This window comes from Lipotes vexillifer, unplaced genomic scaffold (genome assembly GCF_000442215.2).
Source record: "Lipotes vexillifer unplaced genomic scaffold, Lipotes_vexillifer_v1.1 scaffold663, whole genome shotgun sequence".
NCBI classification, from domain to species: Eukaryota; Metazoa; Chordata; class Mammalia; order Artiodactyla; family Lipotidae; genus Lipotes; species Lipotes vexillifer.
This window is the reverse complement of record NW_006788963.1, coordinates 424,310-439,546: the sequence shown is the minus strand read 5'-3', so window position 1 is coordinate 439,546 and position 15,237 is coordinate 424,310. Positions and strand designations below refer to the sequence as shown.

At 42.2% G+C, this 15,237-nt stretch overlaps 1 protein-coding gene across 1 annotated transcript in view; it reads right to left on the bottom strand.

Moving 5' to 3' along the window:
- The window catches only part of CDK6 (cyclin dependent kinase 6), a 219,279-nt gene that overhangs the window by 49,268 nt on the left and 154,774 nt on the right, over positions 1–15,237 (bottom strand). Inside the window, exon 4 of the mRNA XM_007461886.1 lies at positions 14,633–14,742. Within this exon, the coding sequence (XP_007461948.1) occupies positions 14,633–14,742 (110 nt within the window). The remainder of the gene's footprint in view (positions 1–14,632; positions 14,743–15,237) is intronic.

Below are 15,237 nucleotides of genomic sequence, written 5' to 3'. Positions count from 1 at the left end.
TTGCGATATGTGGGCCTCTCACTGTCGTGGCCTTTCCCGTTGCCGGACGCGCAAGCTCAGCGCCCATGGCTCAGGGGGCCCGCCGCCCCGCGGCATGTGGGATCCTCCCGGACCGGGGCACGAACCCGTATCCCCTGCATCGGCAGGCGGACTCTCAACCACGCATGTATCTTTTTAAATCACGGTTTTCTTTGTGTATATGCTCAGGAGTGGGATTGCTAGATCATATGGCAACTCTATTTTTAGTTTTTTGAGGAACCACCATACTGTTTTCCATAGTGGCTATACCAGTTTACATTCTGTGGTCACCCATTCTTTTTTTAACATCTTTATTGGAGTATAATTACTTTACAATGGTGCGTTAGTTTCTGCCTTATAACGGAGTGAATCAGCTATACATATACATACATCCCCATATCTCCTCCCTCTTGCATCTCCCTCCCACCCTCCCTATCCCACCCCTCTAGGTGGACACAAAACACCGAGCTGATCTCCCTGTGCTATGTGGTCACCCATTCTTGATGTGCTAATTCTGATATCCCTCTCAGTCAACTCAAGGATGCCTAAGTGGTATTTAATAAACAAACAGTAACTGAATCCTTACATATTGGAACCTTTGTGTTGCCTTCACACATTTAGGACAAGTCACTTGAGAAGAAAGTTCTTGGGTCATAGACTTTCCCCCACAAATCTAGATATTTCTCTGTTCTCCTCTGGCTTTTAGTTAAATAAAAGAGAAGTCTGAGGCCAGCCTGATTTTCCCTCTTTTTCGTATAGCTGTCAAATAAATTTATTTGGTCTTCATAGGCTTTTTTCTTTCTCCATGCAATTCTAACATTTCCCAGGATATGCTTTATGTCGGTCTCAAGTGGATTCCATGGGTCGCCTCCCCAGTATCCACCTTCCCTTTCTCCTTGTAACAGAACCTGATGTTCTTCAGACCACCATCTATCTGATCAGCAAATTCCACTTCTCTGGTGTCAGTCCCTGGCTTAAGTGCAGGCATATGTTATAAACAGTCCTGAGGATGAATTTCAGCACATCTGTTTGGAACCCTGGTAGAAAAGAATGTGTTCACTGTCCAAGTGTCCTGGTGCAAAACCTGGAACTACCATACCACTTTGCCATGAGGGAAGACAGTCTTCAAAGACGCCACCACACAGAAAAGAGTCTCAAAGAAATGGAGCTGCAGCTTCTAGATTAAGCCAACCCTGAAGCTCACCTACCTCTGGAACCACCGTTTATGGAAGCGAACAAATTTCATACTCTTTAGCTTACCTAAACTGAGTTCTCTGTACCCACAGCCCTGAGCATCCCAAACTACTGGTATCTCTTCTGCAATGATTTTCTCCAAAATATTGTGAGACCTTTTAATCCACATTAACTCAAGTCATGTCTTAGTCAATGTTTTGATTACTGCATTTCACGAAATGCAGTAATCAAAAACAGACTAAGACCGTTGACTTCTTATGCCAGATTCCATTCTCTATTCTCTATATTTGCCCTTTTCTCACCATTTAAAACCTTTTGTTCTCTTTGTCAGCATTTTGTGAGAACTTCTCAATACTGTCTTTACATCAAGGATTCCATTTCCTATAGTATTAATTCTACTTTTTACCCCCTCCTCTCAGATTTCAATTGTGCCACTGTACTTGATTTCCTTTTAATTTCACATCTTATGTATCTCCCTTCCCATCTCAGTTTACTGTTTTAACATTTCAGAATGTTCGGTTTTGTTGCCTTTTGTTTCTCTTTTATTTTTTATTGAAGTTCAGTTGATTTACAGTGTTGTGTTAGTTTCAGGTGTACAGCAAAGTGATTCAGTAATTTATACATATATATGTATATATATATTCTTTTTCAGAGTCTTTTTTGTTATAGGTCATTATAAGATATTGAACATAGTTCCGTGTGCTATATAGTAGGTCCTTATTGTTTATCTATCAATACTTGCTTGTTTGGTAGTATTTTTTCAAAAGTCACAAGAATTTTATTCTTTTAGTTTTTCTCATTCTTCTAAGAGGGATAATCTACCCAGACAAACAATGTATAGTCAACAAAATGTAGACATTACTTTGACTCGTTCTGTAAACATTTAACGGTCTCCGAGTAGCTCTTAGATCAATTTTAATATCTCACATGTTTCACCTAATACTGCTCTCATGTCTCTGTCTCCATCTACTAAATATCTTGTTCTCGTCACCTCCCCTGATCCCTTTTTGCACATAAGGTTTTCTGGCATTTGTACTCATATCCGAGAGAGAAAGAGATATCATACTGATGGCAGAGGGGAGTCAATACCACTGTGGAGATCTCAACAGGATCAGGGGTGGGAACAGCTGACCATTTTTTGAACTGCAATCAACCTTGTGTTTCTCAAAAAGGGAATGAGGGAGGACAAGAAAGGTCTAACTATTTCCAGGTACACATAACATAACCTGAGTCACCAAATGGGCTTTTTCTGGCTAAATGGCAATTCTTCCAAATAACTTTGATAATTATTTCATTTCCAGTCTTAATTTTGAGTGTTGGATGTTTTTGTCTTTTAAGTAAGAAACAGAGAGGGGCAATAGGTATCATTTTAAACTAAAAGCTCCTAATATTTTTAATGAGCTCTGATTGAGGGCTCACAGATGCAACACAAGAAGAAACTGTTCATATGCAATGTATAAAAAAGGTATCAGTTTACATAAAAATGAGAAATGTCTATGTATTTCAGTTCAGTACCACTTTTAATTGGGGCTGTATCCCATTTAACTGAGTGCCTTTGAAATTAACTCTGTTGTATGCTGATATCTGGAGAATTCAATATGACTCTCTGGCCGACAAAACGGACATAGCATTTGGTTTCCAAGTTACTTCTTACTATTGAAATATTAGTATGTAAAATTATTTCCAATTAAACAGTGGGACATTATAGCACAAACACATTTGACAGGCTCCTGATGCCTAACTTCCAAAGTTTTGTCTCTTCTCCCAGATCTGGAGAGTGTCCAGCAAAGTCTAATTGTGCCAGTGATAAGAGAAGAGCTGGTAGCATCCAATTCAGCTCGTAGTAAAATCTAATTTCCACCAGAAACCTTTGAATTGTCCCTTGCAATATTTCAGTTTGTGAGTAAATACAGCCCACATGTCTGTAGCTGTCTCTGGAACACTTTTTCCCTCATATTAAGAGTCTGTAAAATGTTTATAAGAAAACAAGAAGATTCAGAAGTACATTTCTCAGATTATTGGTTTTATAAAAGTGTGCACACACATACACACACACACATGCACACACACTCCTAAGTAGCCGACAGCTCTTCAGCCTATCTCTCAGTAAATCTGGATCCCTGCAAATTTAATTTATCTAGCAAAACTGGAGCAGTTAATCAGAAACTCAATACTACCATGTATTATCAGAGAAGGTATATATGGGAGGCCATGTTGAATGCTCTGTATTTTCCATAGTTAAACTGGGAGAAAGAGGGGAAAGAACGACAGAGGGAGAGTGGAGGGGAGAAAGGGAGGTGGGACGGAAGAGGAGGAGAGAACTATGGAGGAGGGGTAGAGGAGAAAAGAAGATGAAAGGAGAAAAAGAAAGAAAACTAGGTAGGGCTTCCCTGGTGACGCAGTGGTTAAGCATCCGCCTGCCAATGCAGGGAACACGGGTTCGAGCCCTGGTCAGGGAAGATCCCACAAGCCGCAGAGCAACTAAGCCTGTGCATCACAGCTAGTGAGGCTGCGCTCTAGAGCCTGCGAGCCACCACTACTGAAGCCCGAGCGCCTAGAGGCCATTCTCCGCACCAAGAGGAGCCACTGCAATGAGAAGCCCACGCACCGCAACGAAGACTAGCCCTTGCTCGCTGCAACTGGAGAAAGCCCGCACACAGCGACGAAGACCCAACGCAGCCAAAAAAAAAATTTATAAAAGAAAAAAAGAGAACTAGGTAATATCTTTTATTTTTACGAGAAAATACCCAATGCTTCTCAATTAAGCCAAGTATGGGTCTTATCAGACAATAACTCCTCCAGCCACCATAGCAAGGCCAGATGGGAGGCATAAACGCAGTGCAAAACAAGGCAGCATGGGTATCAGACAGACACAGACCCCATAGCAGTGGCCACATGGGGCTGCCAACAGATTGTCACTACAACCTATCACTACAGGACAAGACCAAGTAGAATCTTTTGTCACACCGAACCACTTATTGTAACTTAGCACCTTAGTACCATTCTGTGGAAAATTATTTAGGCAAACAATGAAATCTCACAAAATTTACATTTATCTGAAATACCTTGTACTATTCACTGTATCTATTGTCTTGTCCAGTAAATATGCATGATCATTATAAAGCAACAAATGTAATGTTACATCATGCTTTGAAGGCATTACTAAGGCTGGACTCAACTCAGATCAGAGGTCCAAGTGCCAGCTAAAATAATTTTGTGCAGGCCTGGTACTTTTTATTTTGTAGGGCTGGGAAGCAACTCATGTTTATGAGAGCCAGGGACAATGATGAGAAGTCTGCCTTTGACTGAGTAAAGACTAGACTGGTAAGAACTGTCTTTCTATGTATAAAATAGCTACTTTCTCTGCCAGTGTTTTATGATTAAAAAATGGGTGGCTTCTTGACTCAAATCAAGTATTTGTTATCCAAATCAACGGTTGAAAGATGTGACCAGCAAGACCTAAGACTTTCTGACTAAGGCAGAACTGAGACTGTTAGTCTGATTCTTTTCCTATTTCAAGAACCGGGCTGATGCAAGGGTTTCCAGAGTTATTCCAATGAGTAGACCCAGAAGGCAAAATCTGAAGTAAAGATGAATAGGTCTGGTGACTAAGATGACTAAGGAAGAAGAGAGGACCCATGCTCTACAGCCTGCCTGGAAGGGAGAGCAAAACTCAATATACATTACTCTCCACATGCTGTCTGTGCACTGGAAAAAACTAGCCCGAAAAACTGCCTGGGACTTTATCTTAAGATAATTTTTTTTTAACTGACAAAATGAGGTTGATTCCTTTCCTATCGTACACAACTGATAAAAAGGAAACCCACAGTTAATTTTACAGTTGAAAAAGGTCTCTTATGCTTCAAACCAACTTAACAGCAGCTTTTATAACTACCATGGTCACTTAGGTTTTCCTCTGGATAATATTCTTAAAAAGGGGTAACAGAGGTAGGAGGAAGCCAAGGCTTACGTAAGAGGCCTTGTCTTGTTTTATTTTTGACAATATTTCTTAATCTTTGAGAATCTTAATACTATTTCCCACCTTAAGGTAAAAACAGAGTATACTTGAAGCTTGCTGGAGGGCAATTTGGTTTAGCTAGCAGAATTTTAAATAGGCATGTTATCTGACCCTATAATTTCACTTCTGGAATTTACCATACAGAAATACTTGGACAAATGTTCCACAAAATAAGCACAAGGATATTACTGCAATATTGTTTGTAATAAGACCAAAAACAACCAACCAACCAACCCCTAAATGTCCACCAATGGGAAATTAAACTATGAAATAAATGAGCTGACAATTATGCAGTTTCAAAATGAGTTTGATCTCTATGAACTGACATACTATATCATGACAAAATAAAGTGAATAAGGCAACGTACAGAAGAGTACGGTGTACAGTATTAGCCCACTTCTGTGAGAGAAACTGACAGATGTGTGCATATGTGTATGTATATAGGTATTTGTAAACACACACTTTTGAATTTGCAATAAAGGAGATCTGGAAATATATCCAGGGGGTTATCTTTGGGAAGTGGATTTTGGATGGGAGTGTAGGAAAGACAATTTTACTTCTTATATTTCTGTGCCATTTGGCATTTTTGCTACCAGCGTACTTCACTTTGTGGTTTAAAAAAAAAAATTTTTTTTTAAATAAAGCTACCTGGCATCTACATCTCCTAAGTTGCTCCTTCCCGCAACAATTCCTGTTTCCGAAAGTGGCTTGCGGAGTGAGAGATCGCTGCGACTGAGGTTCCAGGTGCAAGCACTTCTTGTACCCGGATATCTGTTTCCTTCTTTAGGTTTGGAAAGTTTTCAGCCATAATTTCTTCAAATACATCTTGATCCACTTTTCCCTTTCTTCGCCTTCTGGAATTCCTATTATGTGTAGATTGGCATGCTTTATGTTATCCTATTATGTCTCGTATGTTGCTTTCATTTTTTTCATTTGTCTTTCTGTCTGCTGTTCTGATTGGGTGACTTCCGTTATTCTATCTTACAGATCACTTTTCGTTCTTCTGCATTATTTAGTTTGCTATTTATTGCCTTTAGCTCGGTTTTTATTCTTGGCAATCGAGTTGTCTAGTTTTGATTGTCTCTTTATGGTTTCTAGTTCCTTGTTACAGTGATCTCCATTTCTACTGAGAGTCTTTCTTAATTCCTTCAGCATTTTTTTTTTCTTTTTTTCTTTTTTTGCAGTACGCGGGCCTCTCACTGTTGTGGCCTCTCCCGTTGCGGAGCACAGGCTCCAGACGCGCAGGCTCAGCGGCCAGGGCTCACGGGCCCAGCCGCCCCGCGGCATGTGGGATCTTCCTGGACCGGGGCACGAATCCTTGTCCCCAGCATCGGCAGGTGGACTCTCAACCACTGCGCCACCAGGGAAGCCCAGGTGCAAGCATTTTTAAAGAGGACATGTTGGGGAAGATCTGCCAGTCTTGATAAACACTGTATTTGCAGGTTGGCACCCAAGCGTCACTGATTCAGGGACAAAGGCCAGGCAGCTGCATCAACATCGGCTCTATTGGTTTTACATCAAGGACCCCAACTTCTATAGCCTCCACCCAAACTAGAAAAGATGACATCGTAGGAGACAGAAGACTGAGAACAACGTAGGAGATAGAAGACTGAGACATCGATGAGCCTGGGGTAGAAGGGCAGTGACTCATTCCCTCTCCCCTTCCCAAAAAACGGCGAGTTGTCTGTTTCTTCTTTATCTTTTCATTTGATGGTTTAGGCCTGTGGTGTCCAATATAGTACACGTGCCTACTGAAGCACTTGAAATGCAACTAGTCCAAATTGAGATGTGCTGTCAGCATAAAATACACACTGGAGTTTAAGAATTTAGTATTGAAAAAGAATACTTTTTTCAATATTTCATATTTTTATATTTATTCCATGTTGAAATAATAATATTTTGGGTATACTGTGTTAAAATATGCTATTAAAATTAATTTTACTTGTTTCTTTTTGCCTCCTTTAATGACTGCTAGAGAATTTAAAGTGACATGGTTCACATTCTATTTTCTATTGGACAGATCTGGTTTAGACTTTCATAGACATTCCACATGGAATATCTATATATTTAAATGTGTAAAGAAAGGAACAGTAGGGTAGAGAGGGAGGCATGTACACACATGCGCACCCCGCCCCCCGCCAACCCTGTATAACTTCATGGCCGCCTAGCTTCCTAGGGTAGTTCATTACAGTTCACTGTTCCTGTCATAGGTCATACAGCTCTGCTGTATGTGGGATCCTGGGGCAAGTCACTTGGGAGGATTAAACTGAATAATGTATGTCAAATCCTCAGGACCATGACAAGGATGTGTAATAACCTCTGTCAGCAAGGGTTAGCTGTGCTTGACATGATAAGAGTTCCAGAAATGACCAAGCCACAGTTCTACCCCAAAGCACAGAATATTAGAGTTGGAGTGAAACTTGGACATTATCTACTCCCATGTTTTAAAACCTTTTTAAATCTCAGAAGCTCAGTATATGAAGAAGATGAAATCAAGTTGCTCTGAACACAGCTGAGTGTGGGAACAAGAAGGGCTGGGCACTCCTGGACTATATAGAGGCAGGAATATGAGGCCTCTATGAAGCAGTCTGAACGCCATGGATGTGGTGTCTTATCCCGGCCTCTCCACTTTACAGATAAAGACACTAAGCTCCAGAGGTCGAGGGCTTGCCTTCAGTCACAGAGCTGGCAGAGGCAGGGCTGGAACGGACTCAGGTATCTGGTTCGTCAGAAAGAACGTGCTCTGCATCCCGTAATGACTGCAGCTGTGTGGACGTGTGCGCGCAGACGGAAGGTGGCTGAGAAAAGCACTGCCGGACAGGTGCACACAGAATATGGGGGGGAGTGGTCGGGCCGGAGCGGGGGCAGGTCTGTTCCCTGAAGAGACAGCTTCTAGGTTTAGCTTTGGAAGATGAGGGAGGGCAGGTGGGCACCCAGAATAAAAGAAGCGCAAGGGTTCTAAGGAGGAAAACCTTAAGGCCAGTTTTTGGAAAAGGGTGACAGTAGAAAGATTAATTTATCGGAAGTCCACAAATAGTCAGGAAACAGGAAAACAGGTTGGCAGGCAGACTCTGGGTGCCAGATCGGCGTGGCAAAGGGTTGCGAAGCTGGAAGGCTGCAGAGCTGCCCTGACAGGGAAAGACCTGGCCTGATGGTGGCTTCTCAGTATACTCCATGAAAACAAATTCATGATAAAGTAAGATACACATCAAGAATAAGAAAAAATCAGCATTGATTACATGAAAAGGTAGTACTCATTTGTTCTTACTTAGAACTACCCTGTGTGCATTATTCAAAAAGATCTTTTCCTTGGTACCATTTTGGGTATTTCCTCACTCAAGAAAATGCTTCTTTGGGGCTTCCCTGGTGGCGCAGTGGTTGAGAGTCCGCCTGCCGATGCAGCGGACACGGGTTTGTGCCCCGGTCTGGGAAGATCCCACATGCCGCGGAGCGGCTAGGCCCGTAAGCCATGGCCACGGAGCCTGTGCTCCGCAACGGGAGAGGCCACACAGTAAAAAAAAAAAAAAAAAAAAAAAAGAAAATGCTTCTTTGGAGTTCTTCCCATTTGGTTGGTTCTCTAAAGAAAAAAAGAGGTCCAAGAAAACATCCAAGAAAAGACAAGAAACCTGAAGGTCCGGTGAGTGCCCTGGTTTCCACACGTGTGTTCTGATCTAACCTAAGGTGATGGTTTTCCTCTCACAGACTAGGGCTTGCCTGTTGGTGTCTTGGTGTTCAGGGCATCTGGTCAAGGGCCTCATTTCCCTGATGTCACTAAGGAAAACGCTCAAATATGGGGAACACCAACACAGTAACCAGTAAGACAGTTGGCAAGGCACTCAGTGACATTTTAAAGATATTTGCTCACAGACCACTGAGCCACAAAGGACAGTTTCCCTGTCAGTTTCTCAGCTACTGGGGGTTTAATTCATAGAAACCAATGATGGCAAGCCTAGAGAGGCCACCATCCAAGGGGGAGTATAACTATGAAGCCTTGTCTGTTTCCTTCGAACAGTGACTGTATGTTCTTCTTGGTGGCATTTGGCGTTTCTTAGCTAGGGATCAGTAGAGCTGGCAACTCAGAACTTCTAAGAATTACTATCTGTTTACCACAATCTCCATATTCAAAGAATTAGTAGCATGTTTTATTTTTTAAATGTGCGTTTTCTTTTTATGACTTTGCCGTCACTTGGAAAACCCCATAACTTTCAAACCGCATCGACAATAGTTCTGACCAGGACTACAAGGCAACGGACAGATACCTGGAGAGTTAACGTTTGTGAGTCTATTTTGCCATGAAGTTAAAAATCAGTCGGTATCATCCATATGTCCATCCCTCCCTCCATCTCATCCTAATCTTCAAGCTGGGTAGTTTGTCTACTGACCAAATTCACAGCAATGTTTTTTAGTATTAAAATATAACTCAAGTGCTTCCCTGGTGGCGCAGTGGTTAAGAATCTGCCTGTCAATGCAGGGGACACAGGTTCGAGCCCTGGTCCGGGAAGATCCCACATGCCGTGGAGCAACTAAGCCTGTGCGCCACAACTACTGAGCCTGCGCTCTAGAGCCTGCGAGCCACAACTACTGAGCCTGCGTGCCACAACTACTGAAGCCCACGCGCCTAGAGCCCGTGCTCTGCAACAAGAGAAGCCACCGCAATGAGAAGCCTGCGCACCACAACGAAGAGTAACCCCGCTTGCCACAACCAGAGAAAGCCCACACGCAGCAACAAAGACCCAACGCAGCCAAAAATAAAATAAATAAATTTATATAAAAAAAAAATATATATAAGTCATTGTGGAGTAAAGATGGATCACCCACTGATGAAGAGTTAAAGGAGGAAAATAAAAGATCCAACTCTTATCTACTTTCGTAGAATGCTCCTGACGGTCAGTGTGGCAATTATTAAACCCAGAAAATAATGACAGATGGTATTTAAACTCTCTGGCTCTTTGTCAACCATCTGCCCTAAGATTCTTTTTCCTGAGCTCATATTTCCTAGGTATCACATTTTAGAATAAAAGGCATGCAGTTCTTTACATTATCACAGAAATTGGTCAGCCTTTCCACTATAGGAAAGGCTAGAAATCAAAGCTATTAGATGTGTGGTTTGTTTCTCGACCTCCCTAAAATATTGTTGGTGCTATGTTGTAATAATGCATGAAACAGTCTAGAAAAAATATGGTACCTAATAAAACCACAGCCAGGGTAGAAACATGGCAGAGTGGGAAAATCACAGGTTAGAGAGTCAGGTAGACTTAGGTTCAAATTTGGCTCTGCCATTTAAGAGCTGTATGCCTATGGACAAGTTATTTATACTCCTTGTGGAAGGCTTTGGTTTATCATCTAGAAACAGGAAAACAGTCCTCAGAATGTGGGTTTAGTGAGATAATAGATGTGAAGTGCCCGGCCCTGGGTCTGTCACATGACAGACAACTGTTAACTCCCTTTGCTTCTTTTTTTCTCCCTAGGTTAGGGAGGATGGTGAGCCTTGCTGATGCATAAATGGTTATTCCTCAATGTTCTTATATAAACAACTAGGATGCGACCTCTGAAGAAGGTTAATCCTGACTTCTAGTCTTCCACTGAGAAATCTCTTTCCTCTGTGGAGACAAGCTTCTCATTATACCCATGCATAGAAACCTACACTTCACAGCATTTACCCCAGCTCTGGTTAATTGACTAATTGCAAATGCAATGCCTCTCTTCTGCACTAGGGTGTAAATTATCCCTCTAGAAAAGGGCCTTGCGTATAGTAGCCACTCAGTAAAGTTATTTGTAGAATGAATGAAACATCTGTTTCCAACATGTGACACACACCTGGGTGATATGGGAGATGATTTCAGGGGCTGAACATGGACTAAATTGTTTAATTTTAAGGGTTACATATGAATTTTAGTGTATGTTAGACAAATAACTGGTTCATCAATTCTGTGATTTTATATATTTTTGCTTAAGATAAGGCTAAATAAAAAGTTAATTAATTTAAGATAGTAAAGAAATTAAGTAAGTATAGTTATCACGAATATGGCAAAAACCATGAAGGTGTTAAAAAAGATGACACAATTTGGGAACACTGCCATAGCAACAAGGAGGAACCCTGAGTGGACACGTACCAGGACTCCCTGATTTAGGGTCAGCCTAAGGCAATGAGGGAGTCTGCTTCCAGAATCCACGGCTTGTGAGTTCTCAGCTGGACACTGCAACAGGTGGGCCAGCACTGAATCAGGAGTTAAGCTGGAAGCAGGTGAAGCCGGTGGCTGGACCCCTGAACTCAGCTGGCGTAAGTGAGAAGGCTTCACATTCAGATATCTGGGTGTTATCATAGGAAATACCAAACGTGAACTGAGCAGGAACAAGGGTCAGATCCCATGGTTGTTTTCAAGGTCACATCCCAACCGGCAGGAACTACCTAAGAGACAGAGCACCCGCCCCAGGAAGGGTGGCAGGCCCAGATGGATCCATTGTCCTTCAGCCTTAAAGGCACACGCGCCTGGATTCTGATATTGCTTCCCGCTCCCGGCAATTATTTCTCAATTTACTATCTCCGTGCAAGGCTCCAAGAGAGGGGTACTTTCTTTTGTGCACATTTGAAGAGCCAATGGGTCTCTACCCAACATCTCACTTTCCCAGAAAAGTGAAGCAGACTGTTGCTGCTGTTGTCAAAGGAGTCTCTTCTCTGAGCCTCCAATACTGAGTCTCCCTTCTGAGACCCAATGCTGGCCTCAAGAGATGGGTATTCCTGTCATCCTGGATTGGAACATAGAATGGACTTTACCCTAGAAAAAAAATGTTGTAAATAGAAAATAGGTTTTGATAAATAATGTTCTGTATATGTTCCAGGTTATACAGGATTCTCTGCAAGCTAGACTGGGACCAGATTACCAACTATACTACCACTTCCATGGGAGAATGTTTTAATGCTATAAAATGAAAATTTGGGCTGCAATTGTTCCATAAGTGCTGACTACCTATACTTAAAAATAAAGTACATCCCTTACTAGAGAACACTTTAACACTACCTATCTTAAATTTCATCTTTCTTTTAACATCTTCCAGAAGAAGATTGTTTTTATCGTCAATGATGGCTGGTATTCACGTTCTGTACTATTGAAAAATAACTGATCATTCTTCCCCCATAACAAAAGAAGGACCCAATCTTTACATTTGAGGACAATCCTAGACACATCAACGTAGTTCCAGTAAATACTTCTCTAATCAGCTCGCAGCTGCACCAATTTATTCATGGGATGAACTGAAATGACTGTCCCAACTCCCACACTGCAATATTGACAGTAAATTATTCCTGGTTCTGACAATAAGCCTTTAACTCCAAATTTTCCACACTTGTGTGATGAAAAGAATTACATGATGCACGTTTAAAAACCAGAATGCCAGGACTTACCTGGTGGCGCAGTGGTTAAAGAATCCGCCTGCCAATGCAGGGGACACGGGTTCGAACCCTGGTCCAGGAAGATCCCACATGCCGTGGAGCAATTAAGCCCGTGTGCCACAACTACTGAGCCTGTGCTCTGGAGACCTCGAGCCACAACTACTGAGCCCGCATGCCACAACTACTGAAGCCTGCGTGCCTGGAGCTGTGCTCCACAACAAGAGAGGCCACCGCAGTGAGAAGCCTGCGCACCACAACGAAGAGTAGCCCCTGCTCGCCACAACTAGAGAGAACCCGTGTGCAGCAACGAAGACTCAATGCAGCCAAATAATAAATAAATAAAATCTTTTAAAAAATGTTAAAAAAAACAAAACAAGAACACCAGGCCTCAGTCCAATTCTCTCATCCAAACCCAGTGTTTCTTACCCTGGAGGATGAATTAGGATCACCTGGAGGGCTTGTGAAAACAAAGGTTGCTGGGCCCCAGCCCAAGCGCTTCTGATCTAGTCGGTCTGGGGTGAGGCCCAAGAATTTGCACTTCCAAAAAAGGTCACCTTTTTGGATACTGCTGGTCCAAGAACCACACTTCCAACACCACTTATTTAGCCTATTTGGCAAACATTGCAGCTGAATTCAATATATATTTTTTTTCTTCCCTCCTTGGTAGAAAAACACCACCAGAGTCACAAGACTTCCTCTGGAGTAATACCCCTCATACTTTTTAGCTGTTCGATGTTAGACAAATAAATTTACCACTGCGTCTCAGTTATCTCTTATCGTGAGGAATAAAAAGGTAACACAAGGAAAGAGGTTTGGTCCTGTAATTGGCACACAATAGGCCTGCATTAAACATCTGTGCACTTTGATCACCTTGCCATGATCCCCCTCTGTGAGCTACAGATGAATCTGCTGAGGTCGAGAATAGTTCCCCAAATTTATTACATGCACAACACTTCATTTGGTTAAAACAAACAAACAGACAGACAAGCAAGAAATGGCTGACCACCTCTTTTTCTTGTGAGCTAGCATGTAGCTACGTTTTGAATATAGCATGTCCAGTGGGAAAATATTCAACTTCCCAACTCACATTTTCCCATGGAAATAAAAATAGAAGACAAAGAGAGATTAGATTATGATTAGGCTCTCTGTTTAATTTTGACCAGGCTGAATTTAGTACCCAGGTCTGGATTATTTTCCTGCCAGATCTTTATTCTGTTGTTTGGCTATTTCTTATGACCTGAAAATCAAACAAATGAACCACAGACTTTCAGACTCAGAGGGGCCCTGGAGGTCATCTAGCCCACCCACCCATTCTAGGAATGCCACTGAAAACAGCTACAGTGTGTAGTGGTCCAGTCTCTTCTTGGACACCCATTGAGAAAGCACTATTTTCATGAACCCTGATCTTCTCTTCAGATAACTCTAATCATTAGATGTTTTTTTTGCCTTTGAGCAAAAATCTTTATTTCTGTAATTTTAATATCTTTGGTTCTGCTCTCTATAGTGCCTGAATATGTCTAACCTCTCCTCTTCATGACAGCATTTAAAGTATTCTGAAATGGCGCAGACATCTTTCTTGCCTGTGCCTTTTCAGTCTAAACATTCTGTGTTTTCAACCCACCAACAAAATTTCCATATACTTAACAGCCCTGGTCCTCTCCTTGTGGAAAAGTCCACCTTGAGGATGTTTTCCTCACACAAAAAAACCAAAACGCGCTTCATGTTCGCCACATCCTCTCATCGCCAACAAAAACAAAATAAATTGTACGAACACTGGAGTGTTCCCTTCCAAACAGAGTTTCCAAGAGCCGGAAGCTACAACCACACCCAACTACATTGTAAGGACTGAGAAGGCAGTTTCAGGACATGCTTGGAAGTGGGAGCCTCAGGCAGGTGGAGCTGGATACCATGTTCCTACTTGAAAGAGGGATGCTAGGCTGCCACTTAAATTATCCAAGACCCGAAACGTTTCTTTCCAAGGGAGACAGAGTGAAACAAAAGGTATTTCTTACTTTCTACGAAACATTTCTGCAAATATGCAACCAACACTCCAGAGGTCCACAGGGGTGGCGTAGCTGGACTGAAGCAAGACTTCTGGAGCTCTGTACCACAGCGTGACGACCTGCAACGGCAAACGGAGTGGAGCGTTACTGAGGGGGACGGTTGTTTGCTTGACTCCTCATCCCGGGTGGTTTAATGCCAAGACTCAGCTCGGAAAGAACTCCTAAAATCACATGGGGGCCACAGACAGAAGCAATAAGTAACCAGGACTCATCACTGACAGGCCAGGAAATTACATCACCCCCCACCACCTGGGTTCTCACCTCGGACTCTGGGTGTCTTATTAGTATGATAAAATAACAGTTTCAGAAAGCAAAAGCAAAGACTTAAACAAACCCTTACCTTAAAACAATTATTTCTTTCTTAAGGGGCTTTAAAAAACAATACATGGAAAACAGATGATGGCAACGATTGCAGCTCAATTCCCACGTCAGCAATTTTGGGAAATTGGAAGATTATTCCAGTGGCTGCTGGATGGTGACCTTGAAGTCTACAGAGCACCCGAACAAGTCAAAACTACTCTTATCGTGAGACTGTGGGGAATCAAAATAAAGCC